The sequence below is a fragment of the Neovison vison genome, chromosome 2 (assembly GCF_020171115.1).
Source record: "Neovison vison isolate M4711 chromosome 2, ASM_NN_V1, whole genome shotgun sequence".
Taxonomy (NCBI): domain Eukaryota; kingdom Metazoa; phylum Chordata; class Mammalia; order Carnivora; family Mustelidae; genus Neogale; species Neogale vison.
This window is the reverse complement of record NC_058092.1, coordinates 35,344,116-35,368,026: the sequence shown is the minus strand read 5'-3', so window position 1 is coordinate 35,368,026 and position 23,911 is coordinate 35,344,116. Positions and strand designations below refer to the sequence as shown.

The 23,911-nt window shown below is 47.0% G+C and overlaps 2 protein-coding genes across 6 annotated transcripts in view; both read left to right on the top strand.

The window, feature by feature from the left end:
* Positions 1 to 260: 260 nt before the first annotated feature.
* Positions 261 to 8,937, top strand: HECTD3 (HECT domain E3 ubiquitin protein ligase 3). The gene is made up of 21 exons (XM_044238097.1): positions 261 to 698; positions 881 to 1,041; positions 1,294 to 1,386; positions 1,466 to 1,601; positions 1,838 to 1,953; positions 2,040 to 2,153; positions 2,301 to 2,383; positions 2,795 to 2,960; positions 3,179 to 3,260; positions 3,923 to 4,105; positions 4,251 to 4,303; positions 4,470 to 4,534; positions 4,694 to 4,797; positions 5,060 to 5,179; positions 5,291 to 5,380; positions 6,570 to 6,776; positions 7,052 to 7,181; positions 7,271 to 7,345; positions 7,469 to 7,550; positions 7,661 to 7,732; positions 7,912 to 8,937. Exons 1-21 carry the CDS (start codon positions 330 to 332, stop codon positions 7,994 to 7,996), a joined length of 2,586 nt encoding a protein of 861 aa, XP_044094032.1. The 5' UTR covers positions 261 to 329; the 3' UTR covers positions 7,997 to 8,937.
* An 8,238-nt stretch (positions 8,938 to 17,175) lies between these two features.
* EIF2B3 (eukaryotic translation initiation factor 2B subunit gamma) overlaps positions 17,176 to 23,911 on the top strand; it is a 125,525-nt gene continuing 118,789 nt past the window's right edge. Inside the window, exons 1-4 of one of the 5 annotated variants that reach the window (XM_044238093.1) lie at positions 17,176 to 17,244; positions 19,067 to 19,092; positions 20,013 to 20,169; positions 23,619 to 23,764. In XM_044238093.1, coding sequence (XP_044094028.1) covers positions 20,022 to 20,169; positions 23,619 to 23,764 — 294 coding nt within the window. In that variant the 5' untranslated portion in view covers positions 17,176 to 17,244; positions 19,067 to 19,092; positions 20,013 to 20,021. Of the gene's footprint in view, positions 17,245 to 17,289; positions 17,309 to 19,066; positions 19,093 to 20,009; positions 20,170 to 23,618; positions 23,765 to 23,911 lie in introns of those variants that run through there. The other 4 variants (XM_044238092.1, XM_044238095.1, XM_044238094.1 and 1 more) reach the window with 4 other exon arrangements.

Here is a 23,911-nt window from a genome sequence, read left to right as displayed (position 1 = left end):
TGATCCAGCCTAGATAGGATAGCGGTTCAATGAGGGTATAAAATGGTGGAAGCAAAGAGGACAGACAGGGAGAGATGGATCAGGTAAAGACAACTGAACTTGGGTCTGGATGGCTCCGCACGAGGCACATTGGTTTGTAGTAAGTTTAAGTATCTGAGTACACAGGGAAATACGGCAGGCGCGCTGGGTGCCCTTAGTCCAGAACTTACGGCGAAGGCTGGCCGAAGGCGGGGCCGAGCGTGGTGGGAAGCTTGGCAGCCTTCGCGGCTGCGGCTCCGGGAGCCGAACCGCCGCCCCTGGGCTCCTTTGGTCTCCTTTGCCACTTCACCATGGCAGGCCCAGGACCGGGTGCGGCTCTAGAGTCCCCGCGGCAGTTGCTGGGCCGCGTGCGCTTCCTGGCAGAGGCAGCGCAGAGCCTCCGCGCTGGACGGCCGCTGCCGGCGGCGCTGGCCTTCGTGCCACGCGAGGTGCTCTACAAGCTTTACAAGGACCCAGCGGGTCCGTCGCGCGTGTTGCTGCCCGTGTGGGAGGCGGAGGGCCTGGGACTGCGTGTGGGAGCGGCGGGCTCCGCCCCTGGTACCGGCTCCGGGCCCCTTCGTGCGGCCCGAGACAGCATTGAGCTCCGGCGCGGCGCCTGCGTGCGAACTACCGGCGAGGAACTGTGCAACGGCCAGGGGCTCTGGGTGAAGCTGACCAAGGTACTCCCTGGCCTGCCCTGGGCCCCGCAGAAGACCCCTGGCGCCAGGGCGGCTCCAGGCCGTTCCCTTCCCATCCCCCACCTGGAGGGAGCACTGTGTTCCGTGTCCTTTGCCTTGGGCTGGGCTGGGCAGGGCGCTGGGCAGATCCCAGACGGCTGTCCCCGTCTTGCGCGTCCCGGCAGGAGCAGCTGGCAGAACACCTGGGTGACTGCGGGCTGAACGAAGGCTGGCTGCTGGTGTGCCGACCGGCGGAGGGCGGGGCCCGCCTCGTACCCATCGACACTCCAGACCACCTCCAACGGCAGCAGCAGCTCTTCGGCGTGGACTACCGACCCGTGCTCAGGTCCTGCACTTGAAAGGGCGGGGCTTGCTGCGGGATTGCTCGGCCCCGAAGGGTTGGGAACTAAGCTGACACTGGCGGGGAGGTGGGATAGGGAGTGAAGGCAGGGTTAAAGGCAGGAAGGGGCGGGACCTGAATGGAGATGGGGTGGAGCTTCTGGAAGCCCAGTCTGGTGTGATGAACCTCTGGAGAAAGCTCCCTGGGGGTACCCCGCTGCCCACTGATGTCTCGCCGTCCCCCACTCCGTGCCCGCAGATGGGAACAGGTGGTGGACCTGACATACTCTCATCGCCTTGGATCAAAGCCCCAGCCAGCGGAGGCATATACGGAAGCTGTTCAGAGATTACTGTGAGTGAGCTGGGGTGGGATAGGGAGGAAGAATCTCCAGGTCTGGGCCTGGCCTAATTAGGGACTTGGGGTTGCTTAGCTATGTGCCCCCGACGTGGACCTACGAGTGCGACGAGGACCTGATCCACTTCTTGTACGACCACCTGGGCAAGGAGGATGAGAACCTGGGTAGCGTGAAGCAGTATGTGGAGAGCATAGACGTTTCCTCCTACACGGTGGGTTCTGGGACTCCTCCCACCCCAAGCAAGAGATCATTTCTTGCTAGATCCAGAACCCTCACCTTTAGGCAAGGGCCAAACCTGAATTCCCACAGGCCAGACCCAGTCCAGCACCCCATTTTGGAAGTCCTGTGGGAATGCCTAGACACTTCTACCCATACCGGCTGTGCTTTTAAGCCTCCATGTTCAGGGAGTGGGGTAAACACTGTCTCCACTTCTCTGCCCCTCCCCAGGAGGAGTTCAATGTGTCCTGCCTGACAGACAGCAATGCAGACACCTACTGGGAGAGCGATGGGTCCCAGTGCCAGCACTGGGTACGGCTTACCATGAAAAAGGGCACCATTGTCAAGTGAGTGGACTCTGAGGTAGGACAGAGTGGGTGGGCCCCATGCCTGTAAGTGTACAGACACCCATGTGCATCCTCTGACCACTCAGGAAGCTACTGCTCACAGTGGATACCACAGATGACAACTTTATGCCTAAGCGAGTAGTGATCTTTGGGGGCGAAGGGGACAACCTGAAGAAGCTGAGTGACGTGAGCATTGACGAGTGAGTGAACAGGCTGGTCTGGGAGGGAGAATGGGGCATGATCCTAGCAATGGGGCCTGGCCCCATTTGGAAGCAGAAAGTCAAGTGAGAGCCCAGCAATCCCTGAAGGCAAGGGGTACTCAGAGTGCCTCTCATCCATCTCGTCAGGACCCTGATCGGGGATGTGTGTGTCCTGGAGGACATGACCGTTCACCTCCCAGTCATCGAGATCCGCATCGTCGAGTGCCGAGGTGGGGCTTCAGGCTCTAAGGAGGGAAAGGGAGCCCCAGTGTATAGACAGTGGCTAGTTGGCAGTGAGTGTGGAGAAGCAATGGGCTTGGAGTTGTGATGGGGGGAATAGCTGAACTCTCTCTGGGAGGTGAAGCTTTGGGCCTGAGCCATGTGGGAGGCGCCAGGTAGGCCTGCCTTAAAGCTGCAGAGGTGGTTGGGCTGAACCTGGAAGAGGAACTGAGTTGGGATCCTCAGGCCTTGCAATATAGTGAGGGATGGAGAAACCCTCAAAGAATATAATAATCCAAGTCAGATAAGTAGAAAGGCGTCTCAAAGGCTCCCAAGTTTCTGAAATCCTGAGCATTCAGGGGCCACTCTCAGGTCTGAGGGCCGAGGAGGCAGCAGGTGCCCTAAATAACTTCTTCCCCCAGATGATGGGATTGATGTGCGTCTTCGAGGGATCAAGATCAAGTCGTCTAGACAGCGGGAACTAGGGCTGAATGCAGACCTGTTCCAGCCAACCAGTCTGGTGCGATACCCACGTCTGGAAGGCACGGACCCTGAAATTCTGTACCGCAGAGCTGTTCTCCTGCAGAGGTGGCTGTGGTCCTGTACCTGCCCGGCCCTTCCTTTCCCCTAGTCCTGAGCCTCATTCGTCAGTAGGAAGGAGGTTCCCCAGGCCCTGTACTGTAAGCTGTTCCACTTTGAGCAGCCCCTGGGCCCTACCTTCTCCTGTCCTTGTGTGTTGGGGAGTGAGGGAGTCTTAAATCCATGCCATCCTCTTTAGTTGCACCATCTTTACCCACTCACCCCAGATTCATAAAGATCCTGGACAGTGTCCTGCACCACCTGGTACCTGCCTGGGACCACACGCTGGGCACCTTCAGTGAGATTAAGGTGAGCCTGGCCCGCCTAGTAGTGGTGTCAGCAGTGGGCTCCTCCCTTCTGCTCATGCAAGTGCTCTCTCTTCTACAGAGTTCTTAAAAGCTACTCTAGGCCTGGACCTTTGCTGGGCTTTAGGAATGTAGGAAGAAAGCCAGACACGGATGGTTAAAATGTAGTGTTTGGGATGCAGTTCTCCCAGATAGTGTGTGAAATGTATAAGAACTGGGGGAGGAGAAGTAACAGCATAGACAGGGAAGCTGCATGGAAGGTGAGCACTGGGAGTTATTAGCTGCCGAAGATGATGAGAGAAGTGCCCCAGGTAGATGTGTGTATAACTTGGGGATGAGACTGTGTAGGCAAATAGGAGGCCCTGATAGCAGAGGGCAGTTTGGGCCAGGCTGTGAAGAAGGGACTATGTCCTAGGTCCCTGGAGCCATTGGAAGGGTTTTAAGTAGGTGATGACCAGGTTTGATTTGGGGGTGGGGTGGGGGGCATTTAGAAAGCTCCCCCGGGTGGCTGGACTAAGGAGGGACTGAAAACAAGGAAGGGGAGGGTGTTGGGGATGGACTAGGCATGAACTAGAGTTGGGAATCAGGTCCAGGCATAGAAGGTTCCAGAGCCTGGACAGACACTGACTGCCTGCCAGTCTTGCTCTGGCCACATCTCCTCATCAGCAAGTGAAGCAGTTCCTGCTGCTGTCACGCCAGAGGCCAGGCCTGGTGGCCCAGTGCCTGCGGGACTCAGAAAGCAGCAAGCCCAGCTTCATGCCACGCCTATACATCAACCGGCGCCTCGCCATGGAGCACCGTGCCTGCCCCTTAAGGGACCCTGCCTGCAAGAATGCGGTCTTCACCCAGGTCTGGACCACATGGGGTCGATCTAAGGGAGAGTCAGTAAAGGGTCTGGGGTGGGGGCTGGGCCTAAGTAAGGCCTTTGGGCCAGAGTAGGACAAGATCTTGGCATAGACTTTGCTACAGCTCCCTTCCCTTTCCCTGCCCCCAGGTTTATGAAGGCCTTAAGCCCTCTGACAAGTACGAAAAGCCCTTGGACTACAGGTATGGCATGAGGGTTGAGGGATTTGGACTGGGCACACATAAACTATACATCTCCGCACACTGCTCTAAAACCCCTCGTCATTACTTCTGTGGCCCCTATCCCTCGCTGGTGAAATATCCTGAGCCCCGACCCAGCATGGGAACAAAGATCCACCCCTTCTTACAGGTGGCCCATGCGCTATGACCAGTGGTGGGAGTGTAAATTCATTGCAGAAGGCATCATTGACCAAGGTGAGGCCCTGGGGAAGGATAATGATGGTCCTGCCCTATGTAGAGTGGTAGAGGCTTCTGGGGTCACAGCTAATCAAGATAGAGGACCAGTTTATTGCCTCTTTATGGGAGCTGGAGTTCTTGAATGCTCCAGCTGAGATCATCTGTGTGTCATTTCAGGGGGTGGTTTTCGGGATAGCCTGGCAGACATGTCAGAAGAGTTGTGCCCTAGCTCAGCAGACACCCCTGTGCCTCTGCCCTTCTTTGTGCGCACAGCCAACCAGGTAATCTCCTATCCCTACTTCTCCAGTTGTTCTGCTGTTCATCTCTGCAAACCTCCCAGGTGCTGAACTAGAGAGGGGGCAGAGGAGGGACCAGGTTGCCTAGGGCGGCCTCTGGGCATACAGGGAAGGAGTAGCCATTGTACAATCAGAGGGACCACTCAGGGCTTCCGGTGGAAGGTATGCAGGCAAGTCTTTGGAGAGTCTGGGGCAATAAAGTAGGGTCCATTCCATGCCATGCTAATAGCTCTTGTCTTGGGAGTAGGGCAATGGCACTGGGGAAGCCCGGGACATGTACGTGCCCAACCCCTCCTGCCGAGACTTTGCCAAATACGAGTGGATCGGACAGCTGATGGGGGCTGCCCTGCGGGGTAAGGAGTTCCTGGTGAGTAGCCAAATCTGTGCCTCCATTGGATCAGCTTGGCCCCTAGAAGGAAGAAGGGCCAGCTAAACCTGGGAAGCCCAAGATGAGGATACAATGGTATTTGTCCCATAGGTCCTGGCTCTGCCCGGTTTCGTGTGGAAGCAGCTGTCTGGGGAGGAGGTGAGCTGGAGCAAGGATTTCCCAGCTGTGGACTCCGTGCTGGTAAGTAGGGCCTGGACCCAGTGTTTCCTCTGTACAGCCCCTAAATGTCGCTGTTCCCCGAGGGTGTCCTGAACCTTCTCTACTCTCACACATGCTCCTTTACTGATTCCTTCTATTCCCATGGCTTCAACCACTGTCTTTATTCTGGCGGCCCCCAAATCCTTACCTCCAACTCCAGCTTCTTTCCTAAGCTTGGACCCTTATGTGCACCTGCCTGCTGGACGTCTGCCCCAAAATGGCACTTCCGCCTCAGCCCAGTCCTCCTCACCTCCCCGCTCTTCTGCCCTCCAGGGCTCCTGTCTCCAAATGGCACCACTGTCCACCCCTTTTCCATGCCAGGGCCCTCAATGCCACCCGCCACTTCCCCTCCCTTACTTCCTACTTTCTATCACATCTCCCTCTGGCATCTGTCCACTTCTTCCATCTCACTACTATCCTGCTTCAGGCCACCTTCCCTTGTGACACAACCACTGACTGCAAACCTAGCGTTCCTGTCTCCATTCTTAACCCATCTGATTCCTGCAGCCAGAGTAATTCATTTCCTTCCCGTTGTTTAAACCCTTCGGTGGCAGGGCGCCTGGGTGGCTCAATGGGTTAAGCCGCTGCCTTCAGCTCAGGTCGTGATCTCAGGATCCTGGGATCGAGTTCCGCATCGGACTCTCTGCTCAGCAGGGAGCCTGCTTCCCTTCCTCTCTCTCTGCCTGCCTCTCTGCTTACTTGTGATCTCTCTCTGTCAAATGAATAAATAAAATCTTAAAAAACAAAACCTTCAGTGGCTTTGCCCCAGGCTTAGGGTAAAATGCAGAACCTGACAAGCCTTATGTGACCTCTGTGTCTCTGGCCACTTGGCTCCAGCCAAACAGATTCCACAGGCCTTTTGCTCTTTCTACCTTTTTTCATGTTGTTCTCTTTCCTGACTTCCTTGTGGCCAAGCAAATTCCCAGCCATCATTTAGGTCTCAGCTTAGATGCCATTTCTTCCAGGACACCTTCTCTGGCAGCCAAGACTGGCAACGTGTTGTCTTGATGCTTTCATAGGGGGTTGTTCCAACCCCCTCACTGCCCTCATTGGCTGCATGGGGACTTCCTTGTCTAGCTGCCTCTCCTGTTTCCCTGTGAGCATCTTGAGAGAAAACAAGGACTGTCTCCACAATGAAAGGCCGACCTCGTTCCCTCTCTCCAACTTCCAGGTGAAGCTCTTAGAGGTGATGGAAGGAATGGACAAAGAGACATTTGAGTTCAAATTTGGAAAGGAGCTAACATTCACCACCGTATTGAGTGACCAGCAAGTAGTAGAGTTGATCCCCGGGGGTGCAGGCATCGTGGTGGGATATGAGGACCGTTCCCGCTTCATCCAACTGGTGCAGAAGACCCGGCTAGAAGAGAGCAAGGAGCAGGTACCACCCAGAGGCCAGCAGAACAAGAGCTTTGTGCAGCTCCTAACACGCAGAGCCTAGCCTGATAGGCCCCCAGTACCCAGTCGCAAGAACTCTGGGCCCCACCATTCCTCTGCCCCATGTTCCTGCTTATCAGTGGGGTTCAGAGATGGCCCCCAGTGCTGAACAGAGATCATGCCCCCACGATCTCTGTGAGTGGAGGCCAAGTACCCCACCACACACTGACTTGGGAGTTGGACCCTCTTCCCTAGCCAGGCCTCTCCCTCCTTCCCCAGGTGGCAGCCATGCAGGCAGGGCTGCTGAAGGTGGTGCCGCAGGCCGTGCTGGACTTGCTGACCTGGCAGGAACTGGAGAAGAAAGTGTGCGGGGACCCAGAGGTCACCGTGGATGCTCTGCGCAAGCTCAGTGAGTATGGGGGTCCAGCAGTGTGGGGGCGGGGGCCTTATGGACGAGGCAGGTTGGGACCTAGGCTCGATTTCCGTCCTGGTCCCCAGCCCGGTTTGAGGACTTCGAGCCATCTGACACTCGGGTGCAGTACTTCTGGGAAGCGCTGAACAATTTCACCAACGGTGAGTGGCAAAGGAGAGCGTGGTGCCTGGGTTCGGATTCCGCCTGTGGGATACCGAGGCAGGGTAGGAGTTGTAGAGCCTTCCCCGCCATCAGTGCGGATGCTGACGTCCTTCTCCATGCAGAGGATCGGAGCCGCTTCCTGCGCTTTGTCACTGGCCGCAGCCGGCTGCCTGCGCGGATCTACATCTACCCGGACAAACTGGGGTGAGTGTGGCTGGAGAGGGGCGGGGCTTGCTTTCCGCAGGGACTGGGGCTGTGTCCCTACCCCGTGTCCCTACAGTTCTTCCTAATCTGTGGCCCGTCCGCGCCCCCAGCTACGAAACCACAGACGCGCTGCCGGAATCTTCCACGTGTTCCAGCACCCTCTTCCTACCACACTATGCCAGGTGGGTCTGCTGGGCGTGGGGGAGCCTACAGAGTGGGGAGCAGGGTAGGGGCGTCACCCTAGGATGGAGGAGGATGGCCAGTCATGAAGAGCACGAACTGGGGCCCCGGCGCCCATAGGCCCCCCCTGCATTGGCCCTTGCGGTGCCCCTGGCGCCAACCACGGTCCTGTCTCCCTCAGTGCCAAGGTGTGCGAGGAGAAGCTCCGCTATGCCGCGTACAACTGCGTGGCTATTGACACCGACATGAGCCCTTGGGAAGAGTGAGGTGGCGCCAGGGGGCAGCCTCGGGCCAGCAGGACTGCGCCTGCGCGGGTCCCACTAGGCGGCGCGTGGGGCGAAGACGCAGCCCCTGGCCAGGTTGGGGTCTAAGCTCCTGACCTGAGCCCACACGCTCGGAAAGACAGCACGCCCCTGTGTCTGGTTGCAGTGGGGGCGGTTGATTGACCCTGGTGGCCCAGCCCCGCACACCCACAGGCCCTCCGCAAGCTCGGGCTCGCTTCCCGAGTTAGTTCGCCTCTGTGGGAGGGAGTCTTCCCGCAAGCCCAGCACAAGCTGCCAGGCCTGAGCTACTTGAAGGGGGCCTTCAAGCTCCCCACACCATGGACTTTACTTCAAGGTTTTTATGGTTGTTGGGGGTATTTTTGGTTTTTGTTTTGGCTCCTTTTTTCTCCTTATTTTTCTCTGGCTTCAGCCAGGACCCAAAGCTAAATCTCTGGGGAGAGTGGAGGCTCCTCCCCAGACAAGGCATCGGATAGATAGAGAGTAATGGCCCTCCTTTTTGGACACCTGACCCAAGAAAGAAGCAGCAACTGTCCTTTCCTCCTCTCCCTCTGTACCCAAAGTGTGAGCTCTGCCCTTCAACCCAATCTTAACTGAAAGTTCTACCACCTTCCCTGGCTCAGAGCCTCCATCTACTCCACATTACATCTTTACTACCCCCACCATCACACCATTTCCAACACTTATGCATCACTTGATTTCCCATCTGCTGTGTCAGCCCCAAGATGGTGCAAGGTTAAGGCCAGTTATATCCTCTCTAAAATCTGCAATAGCTCCCTTTCACCCAACTCAAAGCCTAGACTTTAAACCTGCCCTTAAGTCTTAACCGCAAGTCCCTGCCCCAGTCCTCCCTCTAGGGCCTCCATGACACTCCATCAAAGAAGGTCTTGCACATGGGAAAGTTAAATAAATGGATGTATTCATTCCTTCAGAATGTGTTTATTGGGCTACTGAGGGTTGGAGGGAAGGTTCTTCTAAGACTTCAGGGACCTGGGCTGGAAGCCAGGGAGATTGTGTGTCACATGGGAGTGGTGGGTCTACAAATTGATAAGCATTATATCTGAAGCTGAGCAGGGAACTACTATGGGTGCTACTATGGGCAGGAGCAGGGGTGGGCTGCACAGATCCTGGCCTGGCATCTTCTGGGGTGGGTGTGGTGATTTGGAGGATGGGAGCCCACCTTCAGGAACCAGGTGGGCAGAAGAACTTGACATCATAAAAGACAAAGCCTGAGATGGCTGATAAACCAGACAAGTCAAATTTTTGACAAAAGAGGCAGCAGCATAGCTACCCATCCACATCTGACACTGCCTCCAGTTACCACACAGCTAAAAGGCATCTTTAAGAACAAGTACCCAATGAGAAATTTCCTGACCATAGAGACCAGCCCCATCCCCCAGCCAAAGGAGTCAACATCAGTTTCAAGTGAAGTGGCACTCCTCTCCCAAGGCTTCTCCACACTGCCCTCTAGGGAGAGTCCTGACGCTACCCTGCCTTGGCCTTGAGCCCTGCCCCCTGGGGCTGTGTGCAACCCAAGGCCTATCTCCCCATAACTCTGAATCTGACACCCCAGCTGAGCCTTCCAGGCAGCCCTCAGTGCCTGTGCCTTGGGTGGTCCACGGAAGACATAGTTTCCTCTTCCAGCAGCCTCTTCTTGCCTGGGGAGCTGAAAGAATAGGAGCCCCAGAGGCCACCACTCCCATCAGCTCTGCTCTTCCCAGCAAGCTCCCGCCCTCTTGTGCAGCCTGCCCTGCAGAGAGGACATTCCCCTTCTGTTCTCAGGGAAGAGCCTGGCCAGCGTGCATCTGCTGGAGGTAGTCTGTTTCTGTGTCTAGTACTGGCCACTTAAGTCTTTGGTCCCTCTTATACCAAACTGGGCTCATATTGTATTTTGTAGCTTGTTCTTCATCCATTCATTCAGTAAACACATCAAACACCTATGTCAGGCACTGTACTAAGTACAATGGGGAAAATATTGGTTAAACAGATAATTTTTGCTTTCTTGGAATTTAAACTCTAATGTAAGAGGAAACAGTATATTAAACAAATAATTGCATAAACAACATTTAATAGCCTTTATGTAAGAGCTCCAAAGAAGTAGTGCAAGGTATTGTTAGAAGACAGAGCAGGGTGATACTAACCCACGGGACTCAGTGGAATGCTGAATCAGGGAGAATGACTGGGCACAGTCCAGCGAAGAAGCACGTTGAGTCCTGTGTTACCGGACTGTAACGGGAAGAGAGAGAAGAGATTCGAGCTTTTGAGGCTTGTTTTAGGATTTTATATTGACCAGCCATGAGGGGGCCAAGCTAGGGATTGACATGATTAGATTTGCCTTTGACATCTGTGTAGAGAATGAGTTGAGGAGAGCTTGGAAGCAGGGAGTAATCCAAGCAGGAAATGATGGTCACTGGAACAAGGGGAATACTCACTGTAACTATTATTTATATTGGCTGCATTTTGTTACGTTTTAAGTTTTCATAACTTGTACTCCTTTAAAACCCTCCATTGGGGCGCCTGGCTGGCTCAGCCTGCAGGGTCATGAGTTCAAGCCCCACATTGGGCACAGAGCTTAGTTTATTTATTTTTTTTTAATATTTTTTATTTATTTATTTGTCAGAGAGAGAGAGAGAAAGCACAAGCCGGCAGAGGCAGAGAAAGAAGCAGAGAGCCCGATATGGGACTCGATCCCAGGACCCTGGGATCATGACCTGAGCCGAAGGCAGCGGCTTAACCCACTGAGCCACCCAGGCCTCCCACAGAGCTTAGTTTTAAAAAAAAAAAAAATCCACCTCTATAGATGAACATTAAGGTTGTCTACAAATTTTTTTATATTGAAAACTATATTATAATAAACATCCTCATGTTTTATAGCCTTTTATACCTATTTGATTATTTCCTTAGAATAACATCCTAAACTCACCATCAAACTGTCAAATTGCCAGGATGTATCAGTTTTGTTCCCATTAGTGTCTATTTCCTAAACTCTGAACACCCTCTGGCATTAACACTTAAAAATATTTTTTATAATTTAATATGCTGAAGAATGGTGATTGTTACATTAATTTGTACTGCTTTTATTATGTACTGAGCAATTATTTTTCTTCTTTACGAACTGCTCTTTTTGTGTTTTTGTCTATTGGTGTTATATTTTTCTTACTGATTTATAACAATCTCTGCACAGTACTAAAGTAATAAGCACAGCAAGGCACTGTGCTAACAGCTGTACATCTGTTATCTTTGTTTTATCTTCTTAGCTCTATGAAGTAAATACTCTTATTGTCCCCATTTCCAGATGAGAAATTTAGAGCAAAAATGAATTAAATAACTTGCCCAGTGTCACGCAGGTAGTCAATAAATAATGAAGCTAGGATTTGGATGGTGGTCTGCCAGTGCCAAAGCCTGCTGTCTTGGTAGCTAAAGTATTAAGTCCTGTAAATTAATGCCTTTGTCATGTCAGATGTTATAATACCTTGGTTTTCCCTGTGTGTCCTTTGCCATTAAATTCATGTATGTTGGGCGCCTGGGTGGCTCAGTGGGTTAAGCCGCTGCCTTCGGCTCAGGTCATGATCTCAGGGTCCTGGGATCGAGTCCCGCATCGGGCTCTCTGCTCAGCAGGGAGCCTGCTTCTTTCTCTCTCTCTGCCTGCCTCTCTGAGATCATGACCTGAGCCGAAGGCAGAGGCTTTAACCCCCTGAGCCACCCAGGTGCCCCATAAATCACATATTTTTTTAATTGACCCATCCATTTGTATGCTTGTTTGTTTAAAGCAGGCTCCACCATGGAGCCCAACACAGAGCTTGAACTCACGACCCTGAGATCAAAACCTGAGCTGAGATCGAGAGTCAGACACTTAACCGATGGAGTCACCTAGATGCTCCCTGACCCATCAGTTTAAAGCATAAATGTCCAGATTCAGACTTTTAAAACCACCAACAATGAAAATTCTGTGTGCTTGAAAGGAAATAGTTGAAGTCCCAATTAATGAGGTTATTTTCCAAGCTCTTTATAGAAACACTATAGCATCATTTGCTCTCTAACTTATCACGAATCTATTAGGCAACTGGTGGGCTCATGTACAAAAATAAAACACAAATATTTTGGGACCTGCAACTGGTTGCCAAAGTAGAGTTTCTCTTTTCATTTTTATCTTTCACTCAGTACTCTAAAAATAATAATTTCCTGCCCCACTGACAAGTCCACAGCCAAATGGAGTAGATGAATATTATGATGTGGCCAGCAAATTCCCAAAGAGAGAGCTCTTGCAGACCGTGGGAAGAGTATTTCTGAGCCAAGGCCCAACTTTTGAAAGGTTTCTTTTGTCTCCCACAGTTCAAAGAGAACTTTGGAGCTTGACCTTCTTAAACTAGTCCCCACCACATATAAAAACATAAATATAAATATCCCTTGGGGAAGAAATGTGAACAGGAAACATTATAAGGAACAGCCTGTATTAATATGCCTTTATTAAATACTTCCCACATAATTAGTAAATAAAAAGTAAATAATAAGCATGAGGCTAGACATAAGAGATAGTAATATAGATTGACTTAGTGAGAAGGAACGTTCAGGAAAAGAGATGTTGTCAGTGACCTAGGCCCTCAGCTCAGTTTTTCCACCACCAAATGGGAGGTCAAGGGAAAATTTATGAGAAATTTTAATTTATTCATATTATTTACTTAGCATGTCTCAGGTCCTATGCTAGGACCTGAGGAGAGAGAAGCAAATAACATATAGCCTTTGTCCTCCAAGGGCTCCCATTGTGATAGAGAAGACATGAAAAAGGGGATGAAAATCCTTTGTGATGAGTACCATAATGTAAATACTAGAAGCAATGAGAACCAGAAAGAAGGAATCGATGAGGCAGCAGTTCTTCAAGTATGCTCCGTGGACCTCTGGGAGTCCTCAGGACCCTTTCAAGGTATCTCTCAGGTTAAAAACCATTTTTATAATAATATTAAAATATTATCTGCCTTTCATTATATTGATATTTGCACTAATGGCACAAAAGCCATGGTGGCTAATATGGCTAGTGCTTTGGCATGAATCAAAGCAGTGATACCAAACTGCATAATATGCATTGTATTCTTCACTGTCACACACTTGCAATAAAAATAAAAAATAATAAGACAAAGTAAGGTTCACTTAAGAATGTCTTTGGGGGCTCCTGTATGGCTCAGTTGGTTAGGAGGCCAGCTCTTGGTTTCGGCTCAGGTCATGATCTCAGGGTCCTGGGATGGAGCCCTGTGTTGGGCTCCATGTATAGTGGGGAATCTGTTAGGTATTCTCTCTCTCTCCCACTCCCTCCATCCCTCCCCCAGCTCGCACTCTCTCTCTCTCTAAAATAAATAAATAAATCTTTTTTAAAAAAATAAGAATGTCTTTGATGAAGCAGTAACGTAATTTTATTAACTCTTGGTCCTTGAGAACACACAAACTGTCAAAATTAATGAAGTAAGCCCGTCTCTTCAAGGAAAATCACTGAAAGTATTGTTGCCTATGATAATATTTGAGCTTTCAAGAGAAAATCAGAAGTTTGGAAAACTTGTATTTGTCATCATAAAGTTGCCAGCTTTCCAATATTTAAAGGATTTTTCTGATAAGATTGGTGGTGATATGAACAAATGTAATTTTAAAAATATAAAGAGTCAACATTTGGGAGGATATTTTACAAGTGATCAATGCATCAAATTGTCCATTCGAAATGCAAGTATTAGAGTACAAATGCTCATTGATATAATAATTCTACATTACAACTAATCTTTAAAAAACTGCCACTTACTGAGTTTTTGTGTAGTACCACAGTCTTACCTACAACTATCTGACAAGGCTATTAAAATATCTCTCCCTTTTCCTACCATATCTATGTGAGGTCAGGTTTTATCATAGAATTCACCCAAAACAATATATTGCAACTGATGAGAGAATCCAGCTGTTTTCTATTAAGCCAGACATTAAAGAGATATGCAAAAAGGTGAAAGTATGGCATTCTTCTGATTTTTTTGGTTTGAAACATATGTTATCATACAAATGGTATTTATGTTACCATGCAATAATTTTATTATTTTTATTTTGAAAATGAATTAATGTTTAATTTCTTAGATTGGAGTTCTTAATATGGTAAATATCAACAGATAAAATCCATATAAACAAAAGTCCTTTGGGGCCCCCATAATTTTCTTTTTAAAGATTTTATTATTTTTTTAAAGATTTTATTTATTTATTGGACAGAGATCACAAGTAGGCAGAGAGGCAGGCAGAGAGAGAGGGGGAGGCAAGCTCCCCACTGAGCAGAGAACCCAACTCGGGGCTCAATCCCAGGACCCTGAGATCATGACCTGAGCTGAAGGCAGAGGCTCAACCCACTGAGCCACCCAGATGCCCCTAAAGATTTTATTTTTAAGTAATCTCTGCATCCAACATGGGGCTGGACCTCACAACCTTGGGATCAAGAGTCACATGCTCCACAGACTGAGCCAACCAGGTACCTCAAGGGTCCCCAATAATTTTTAATAGTGAAAAGGATCCTCGGGGCACTTGGGTAGCTCAGTTGGTTGGGCATCCACCTCTTGATTTCAATTTAAGTCATGATCTCGGGTTCCTGAGATCCAGCTGGGTGTGGAGCCTGCTTGAGATTCTCTCTCTCCTTTTCCTTCTGCTCCTTCTCCCCTCCCACCCCTGGTGCGCACACACACACACACATTCATTCTCTCTCTCTCTTAAAAAAAAAAAAAAACTATAAAGGGGCCACAAACCAAAAAGTTTGTGAACCACTGTCCTAGGGAATAAAAGCCATTTAAACTGAAGCAATTACTCAACTACTCAGTTACAGGAATAAGTTCCCTGAAAACATTTGCTAGTTTAAACATGAGCATTTAAAATGGATGACAGAGGGTGCCTGGGTGGATCAGTGGGTTAAGCCGCTGCCTTGGGCTCAGGTCATGATCTCAGGGTCCTGGGATCGAGTTCCGCATCGGGCTCTCTGCTCAGCAGGGAGCCTGCTTCCTCCTCTCTCTCTCTCTCTGCCTGCCTCTCTGCCTACTTGTGATCTCTCTCTGTCAAATAAATATATAAAATCTTTAAAAAAAATAAAATAAAATGGATGACAGATAGGGGCACCTGGGTGGCTCAGTGGGTTGAGCCTCTGCCTTCGGCTGGGGTCATGGTCCCGGGGTCCTGGGATCGGGCCCCGCATCGGGCTTTCTGCTCAGCAGGGAGCCTGCTTCCCCTCTCTCTCTCTACCTGCCTCTCTGCCTACTTGTGATCTCTCTCTCTCTGTATCAAATAAATAAATAAAATCTTTAAAAAAAATAGGATGGATGACAGATATGGGGCTGAATGCTGTTCTTACTTCATAACTAGTTCTTACTTCAAAACCATGCCATAATTCTCAAGGCTTCTCTTTGCTTCAGCTAATAACCAGGAGAAAGAATCTTGCTGCAGAAGGAAACAGTAAAGTTTCAGGCCTCCTGTGGCCAATCACTCCACACTCCCTTTTACCAACATACTTGGTATTACATTTTAGGTAAAATAACTAATTATTTAGTAAGTCATTGCCAGCATCCTAAAGTGAAGGAAAGACAGGACAAAAATAGGCTGGTTTTGTGGATAAAAAGGTCTCAGGTCTTACCCCCAACTCTCCCCCCACAATCAGTGGCATCTAATCTGAGGTCTTATTCTTCTGGTTGAAAAATCTGGGAAAAATTTCAAGTCCTGACTGCTGTTTCCCCAGCACCTAAGACATTGCTTGGCACATATTAGGCACTCAATAAATATTGTTGAATAAAGTCAAACTCCTTTATTTTTTATTGCAAAAATTAAACTCTCTTAACTTGGAAGGAGCTAAAGCAACTCAAGGTTTAAGAGAGGGACAAAAAGAGGAAGCTTCTAAAAGGTTAGGAAATTGTAGGAATGTGTGGGAAAGAGAAAATGGCTCTTGTTCCTGTTACCTACGGTAGCTTATAAGCCACCCCATAACTAACTGCTTTAAACAACTATTTTATTATTATTTCTCACAGTTGTTATAGTTATCTAGATATAGACATTTGGGGTCTCTCATGGAGTTGCAGCCTCTTAAGTGGACTCCCTGATTCCAGGGAATCTATTAACACAGCAACCCCAGAGTCATCCTTTAAAAATCTGTCATATCATGTCCCTCCTCTGCTTAATTCAAGGGGTCTTCACAATGGCCCACAAGACCCCTGCAATCTGAATTCTCCACTCTCTCTCCCGCTGCCTATTTGACCTTTATCATCATTCACTTTCCATCTGTCTTACTTCCCTTCCTCTCTATGGCATCTGTACTGTTCTCTCTCTCTCTTTTTTTTAAAGATCTTATTTATTTATTTGACAGAGATCACAAGTAGTCAGAGAGGCAGGCAGAGAGAGAGAGAGAGGAGAGGAAGCAGGCTCCCTGCCACGCAGAGAGCCCAACTCAGGACTCCATCCCAGGACCCTGAGATCATGAGCCCAAGGAAGAGGCCTAACCCACTGAGCCACCCAGGCGCCCCCCTCCCACAGTTTTGAAGGCTAAAGGTGATTGTTTTCCATACCATTAGAGTCTGGTTCACATAGCCGATGTGAGTCTTTGCCTTAGACATCGCAGACCTAGAAAGCCTTGGCAATCCCTGGCCTGCAAGGGCATTTAGACATTTCTCCACTGGCTAGCCCAGTAGTAGTAGTCGGGGCCAGGTCGTAGAATGAGATTTTTTTTTTTAAAGATTTTATTTATTTATTTGATAGGGAGAAATCATAAGTAGATGGAGAGGCAGGCAGAGAGAGAGAGAGAGAGAGAGAGAGGGAAGCAGGCTCCCTGCTGAGCAGAGAGCCCGATGCGGGACTCGATCCCAGGACCCTGGGATCATGACCTGAGCCGAAGGCAGCGGCTTAACCCACTGAGCCACCCAGGCGCCCCGTAGAATGAGATCTTGAAGCAAGAGACCGTGACTTGTTCCAGGATTCCAGGAGCGCAGCATGACGAAGGACACTCAATGGGCGTTGATGACTTGTGAATGAACAAAAGGGTACAGACCACTGTGCCTCCTCTTCCCCTCTAAGAATGCAAGCTCTCGCTACGTAATCTATTGCTCGGCGCTCCTCTCTGCTCTGCGGGCCTGCCGTCCCATCGATATGCTTGGCCATCGCGCGCCTGCGCCTTTAGGCTGTCAGTCGCAGGCGGCGTGGGGAGCGTGGGGAGCGCTGGGAGCTGTTTGTGGCGCGCCGGGAGTTCAGAGGTAAAGCTGCGGCTTTTGCGCTGTCAGGCCCCTTACGAGCTGGCTGTTGGAAATGAGCACGGCGGTGAGGGCCACGAGGTCCCGCTTCATGTGGGGGAAGCAGGCTTCTTGATCCCGGCCGAGGAAGGCCTGATGGGGTGGGCGAGGGTGCAGAGCCCCAGGGTCTCCAGCTCGAGTCCCTGCCAGGACCGGGCAGGCAGCTAAGTGGCCGAACTAGAAGGGAGCCAACCACTTTGTGCAACAGATGGAGAGGAGTTTCAGGAGGGGAGCATCTGCTTGAAGTCACAGCGAGGACCAGATCGGGGACCAGACACTCCGCAGAGTACCTGAACTCTTTCCACTTCAGCCCTTCATTTATTTATTCTGCCTGTTTTTCGTTGTTTGGGGCAAGGCAATCAAATAGGAATACAACAAGCTCTAGATGAAAGACCCATTATGGTAGTGTTTTATCTCACCAGTTTACAAAGAGAGAGGCAATAACTGCAATAATGGAAGCATGTCTGAGATGCCATGAACACCTCCTCCCCCCTCCCGCCAAAGCTTGGGAGACTCCCATTACCCATAGTTGCGACACTGCGGCATTTGACAGTCTACTTCAGGGTTTGTGAGCTTAAGTACCAGGTTCCCTTCTAGGAACTGAGGACGCTTAGAGTTTTAAATGTCAGGCCTTGCCTGTAAGTGGTAGAACCAGAACTCAAACTCAGGTCTTTTGACTGCGAAAGCGCCAATGTTCTCTTCATAATAACATCAGATGTGAAACGAATTATATAGTGCCAGCCAAATTGAATTTAAATTCTAATCTGAGGCAGTGCTTGCTGGAATTGAAATTATGGTACCTTTTTTCTTTTATTTTTAAGATTTTATTTATTTATTTGAGAGAGAGCAGCAGAAGAGGGAAAAACAGGCTCCCGGCTGAGCAGGGAGCCCGCAGAGGGACTCAATTCTGGGACCCTGGGATCATGACCTGAGCTAAAGGCGTTACGCTTAATGGACTGAGCCACCCCGGTGCCCCGAAATTACTGTATCTTTAAGTTGTAGATGTTGTGCAGGAGCCTTCACTTTGTGCCTCGGGTGTACTGGGTTTAAGTGCTGCAGTTTAAATATTGATGAGGGGCCTAGAGATGATCATAATTATGAATAAAGGTGCAACATTATTTGTCAAGTTACTGTCAAATAATTTTTTTCCTGAACATTGCATTTCACACTTGTATTTAAAAAGTTATATCGGGGTGCCTGGATGGCTCAGTGGGTTAAAGCCTCTACCGTCTGCTCAGGTCATGATCCCAGAGCCCCACATGGCATCTGGCTCTCTGCTCAGCAAGAAGCCTGCTTCCCCTCTTTCTCTGCCTGCCTCTCTGCCTACTTGTGATCTCTGTCAAATAAATAAATAAATAAAATCTTAAAAAAAAAGTTATATCATTTGTTGTAAATCAAGAAGTACTTTTATTTTAAATCAGTAAAGTTTATGACCTTTTACTATGCATCTTTTCTGTGGTAGCACCTGTAAAGAGATTATTTGGAAGGCCAAACAGGTGTGTTTATTACCTTGAGTTTAGAAAAGGGAATTAATCTGATTTGTTTCTGCCACTGGGCTCTGCAAATCTAGGTTCAGATGCAAGCCTGCATTTGTGTTTATATAGCAATATCTTTCATCATTGGGGATAATGAAAAGATGGGAGCAGATGGCTGAGTTATTGGAGACGTTTTAAGTCATTTTATACTTTTCAGAGACCTAATATGCTTGTATTTATTTTTATTTATATATTTATATATTACATTTATTTATATATTTTGTATTTATTGCTGTTAACTCTTTTTTCAGGAAATAACTCATCAGAAGCCCACTTGGTAAACTCCTTTTTAAAGTTTTCTTTTTATTTAAATTCAGTTTAGGTAACATATACTGTATTATTAGTTTCAGGGGTAGAAATTAGTGGTTTACCAATTGCATATGACACCCTGTGCTCATAACTTTAAGTGCCCTCCTTGATGTCCATCACCCAGTTACCCCATTCCCCCACATACCTCCACTCCAGCAATGCTCAGTTTATTTCCTAGAGTTGAGTGTCTCTTATGGTTTGTCTTCTTCTCTGTTTTCATCTTTATTTATTTTTCCTTCCATTCCCCTATGTTCATGTTTTGTTTCCCAAATTCCACATATGCATGAAATCATATGATATTTGTATTTCTCTGACTGACTTATTTTGCTTTGAATAGATCCCTCCAGTTCTATACATGTCATTGTAAATGGCAAGATTTCATTCTTTTTGATGGCTGAGTTTTATTCCATTACACACACACACACCACTTGGTAAACTCTTAATCCTTGAAGAGTCAGCTCAGATCTTACCTTCCTATAAAACTTTTCTGGACTTTTCTAGGAAGACTGAGACTATACGCCTACTGCATCTTGAATATATCTCTGCTATGACACTAACCGTAGTATATTGTAATTTACTGAATTTGTCTTCTCCACTTAATTGTGAGCATCTCAAGGGAAAGGGCCAAGTTTCTTTAATTCACATGCCTCCTTCAGCCCATCTCCCTTGGCTGGAGCTGAGAGTATGTATTGGTGAGTCAAAAAATATAATAAAGGTGATGCTTATACTATAGCTAAGGAAACTTTCTTACTGTGGTTTTTGGAGTTGGAAGTATCACATTTGACATAGTATCAATAACCTAAGTAGAAGTAGGGTTAGTACTGTGTGTGCTTTGAATTTTATAATTTTTTTTCCTGTTAATTGTTTTTTTTTTTTCTGTGACAGCAGTTTGTGAAAATGGAATTTCAAGCAGTAGTGATGGCAGTTGGAGGGGGATCTCGGATGACAGACCTAACTTCCAGCATTCCCAAACCTCTGCTTCCAGTTGGGAACAAACCTTTAATTTGGTACCCATTGAACCTGCTTGAGCGTGTTGGATTTGAAGGTGAGCTATGACAATTAAATATACTCATAAAACCTGAGGGATGTTTGATCCCAGTGATTTTTCAGCTTTATGAGGGTGAGAGAGGATGAATGAGATTGACTCAACATTGACTGTTGGCCTATATAAATTAAGAACACAGCAGTACTCTATTGCTATGTTAAAAGGTTCTTGAGAAGACAGCACTATTACTGTGTTAGAGTTGCTCCCCACAATGATTCAAGAAGAACTGTGTAAAGATATCAGAAGGAGTGCAATAGGAATCCAAGTTAGTACCTCATAGTCAGTACTTAACTGTGAATCTATATGTATGTGGTAATGTATTAATATATTAAGGAGTACAGTATTGAAAAGATAACTCAGGCCCTGATTTCTAGGACCTTGTAGTCTAAATACATATATAAATAGAGGGGACATCACTACAGATCCTTCAGACATTAAAAAGATAGTAAGTAAATATTTTGAACAACTTTATGGTAACAAATTTGACAACTTAGATGTACATTTTAGAAATATTGCTTTGGAAATTATATGAAGAATGGATTTGAGGGAGTTAGGACTACATGCAGGGAGATGAACTGGGAATTGATACAGAAGTCCATAGCAACAGTGAACTAAAGAAATAGGACCTGAACTAAAGAAGTAGCACTAAGGATGGAGAAGAGAGAACATTTGAGAAAGTTGATGATTTATGGGGAGGGAGAGTAGAAAAAGAGAGAGGAGTTCCCTCTACTTTTTGCTTGGGTGACTAGGTGACTAGGTGGTGATATGGATAACCAGGAAAGGCATTATGAATCAAGGAACAAATTTGAATGAATATAATGAATTCAGCTTTAGCTGCAATGGGTTTGAGGTGTCCTGTAGTTAGAGATAGCAAATCTGAGTACTAGATGGAAGTGGTGTCTGGTCCTGGGGCACAGTTTTGTGTTCCAGTGTTCATTGTGCTATGATAATTGCCTTCCTGAAAGAGACCCATGAATGTTTCTGTGCAGTGGTCTGCATGACATCGATGTTAAGAGATGTTTAAGAAAAGATTTTCTATTTTCTTTTCTTTTCGCGATTTTATTTAAATAATCTATACCCAGCGTAGAGCTTAAACTCACAACTCTGAAATCAAGAGTCCCATGCTCTACCAACTGAGCCAGCCAGGTGCCCCAAAAGATTTTCTTTTTAATACACTTTAAAATATCATACTATCCTTTAATAACTCCTTGTGGATTTGCCATCAGTAACTTTTTTTTCCTTTTTACTCTTGCTATATCTTCAGTTGTGGTTAGGGGTTTCTTTTATGATGTATTTAACACCCATTACATAGGAAATTTGATCTCACTAAGGCTCACTCAGAAATTGATGAATGCCTCCTAAACACAGGATTCCGGAATTTAATAACAAAGTCTGTGTTCACTTTCTTCATATTGTTCATGAGTTTAGAGAAGTTAATGTAGTCCTGCTTAGCTTTTTTATTTCTATCCACACATAAGAGTCTTAGTCCAGTTATTAGACTGTCCCATATTTCCAGTTACTTCCTTGACTATGCACTCTCCCTAAAATGTTCTCTCCAAAAAAAAATGAAATAGTAAAATAAAATGTCCTCTCCAAAATGTTATCTTCTCTTTGAAGTTCCAAACAGCATCAATCACCCTGTCCTCGATGGTTCCATCACACTTTGTTTTTCTATCTCAGTACCCACCAAGGCCTGTTTTATGCTGTAATTAGTGGAATGGAAGACTGATCTGAGAGCAGCTATACCTCATTCATCTTTGTAACATCAGTATTTATAGAGTGTATACTAAAGAAGTTTTCAGTGGTCTTGAATTTATCTTGACTTATCTCAAAGGCCATCACTTCCACTTCCTTAGTCATTTCTCCATAATTTCTCCATGTTAAGTTTCTTTTTTTTTTTTTTTTTTAAGATTTTATTTATTTATTTGACAGAGAGAAATCACAAGTAGATGGAGAGGCAGGCAGAGAGAGAGAGAGGGAAGCAGGCTCCCTGCTGAGCAGAGAGCCCGATGCGGGACTCGATCCCAGGACCCTGAGATCATGACCTGAGCTGAAGGCAGCGGCTTAACCCACTGAGCCACCCAGGCGCCCTCCATGTTAAGTTTCTTAAGAATAGGAACCATGTTGAATTTATCTCTGACTTCTCAGTGCCTATTTTTTCTTCACATATGAAGTGTATTTGTATTTATTGGTTGAATGAGTTGGTACTAAAAGCAAAGCAGGGAATGGAAGAAAGGTGAGAGAAGGAAGGAAGGAAAATTAAATGATTTGGAAAAGAAAGAGGGAGGAAGAAAGAGAAGGGAAGAAAATAGAAAAGTATGATTATGGTGAAAGGGAGAGAAAATTGTTACCTGGAACACTATCATGGAACAAGTGGAAATTGAGATGCTAAAATTTGATCTTCGGGAGCACCTGGGTGGCTCAGTGGGTTAAAGCCTCTGCCTTCGGCTCATGTCATGATCCCAGGGTCCTGGGATCGAGTCCCGCATCGGGCTCTCTGCTCAGCAGGGAGCCTGCTTCTCTCCCTCTCTCTGCCTGCCTCTCTGCCTACTTGTGATCTGTCTGTCAAATAAGTAAACAAGATCTTTAAAAATAATTAATAAAATCTGATCTTCAGACATCAGCAATACAAGTTATGTTGCAGTGAATTACATTACCCTACCAAAGATCATTAACAAAGATTTCCAGTTTTCTGTCATTGATTACCAGATATGTGGATAAAATGAAGACATCTGTTAAGTGGGGATTATCTCTTGGTAGCGTTCATTGTGGTCCTCAGTGAAGTACTCATGGCTACCTGGTAGGAAGTAGTGATAGCTCTTCCTTTGTAGTGAATGAAGATTTCAAATGTGATCCCATTTGTATCTGCTTTGATGCATGCTCTTCTGAGCTCTTTGCATAAAGTAATGATATGTAATTTTTTAAAAGATTTTATTTATTTATTTGACAGACAGAGATCACAAGTAGGCAGAGAGGCAGGCAGAGAGAGAGAAAGAAGCAGGCTCCCTGCTGAGCAGAAAGCCCAATGTGGGGCTCCATCTCAGGACCCTGAGATCATGACCTGAACCGAAGGCAGAGGCTTTAACCCACTGAGCCACCCAGGCGCCCCATATGTAATATATTAAAGTGTGGGCTCTAAAATAAATAAATAAATAAATAAAATAAAGTGTGGGCTCTAATCATCAGATGGGTTTTATCTTGAGTCCATTGCTTACTAGTTATGTAACCCTGAACAAAGTGACTTAATATCTTTTAGTCCAAGTTTTCTCATTTGTAAAATGAAATTGTTGTAAGAATTGAGAGAATGCCTGTAAATACATTGAAAAGGTTCAGTAATATCAACTGTTATTATTAAATCTAGAAACAGACCAAATTTAATTGAACTGGTGAAACCAAAATAAAAAAAAACAAAATAAATGTGTTTTTGTGTTTTTCCTTCTTTGCTGTAGAAGTCATCATCATTACAACCAGGGATGTCCAAAAGGCTCTATCTGCAGAATTCAAGATGAAAATGAAGCTAGATATTGTGTGTATTCCTGATGAAGCTGACAGGGGGACTGCAGATTCTCTGCGCCAAATATACCAAAAACTTAAGGTGAGAAACTATTTCTTGATTTGTATTACTTATTGAAGATAAATATCACCTTATGTTTTCCTACAATAGTTTATAATGCTTTTTTGAAAATGTATTCTAGCATCACATATTTTATTGCCCATGTACTCTTCAACCACTTTTTTTTTT

Excerpts from the sequence above, each read along its gene's own strand:
- HECTD3 (XM_044238097.1), top strand. The coding sequence starts at position 330 with ATGGCAGGCCCAGGACCGGGTGCGGCTCTAGAGTCCCCGCGGCAGTTG. Across the intron at positions 4,304-4,469 it reads GAAAAGCCCTTGGACTACAG|GTGGCCCATGCGCTATGACC; the intron begins GTATGGCATGAG and ends CCCTTCTTACAG. Across the intron at positions 5,180-5,290 it reads TGCGGGGTAAGGAGTTCCTG|GTCCTGGCTCTGCCCGGTTT; the intron begins GTGAGTAGCCAA and ends TTTGTCCCATAG.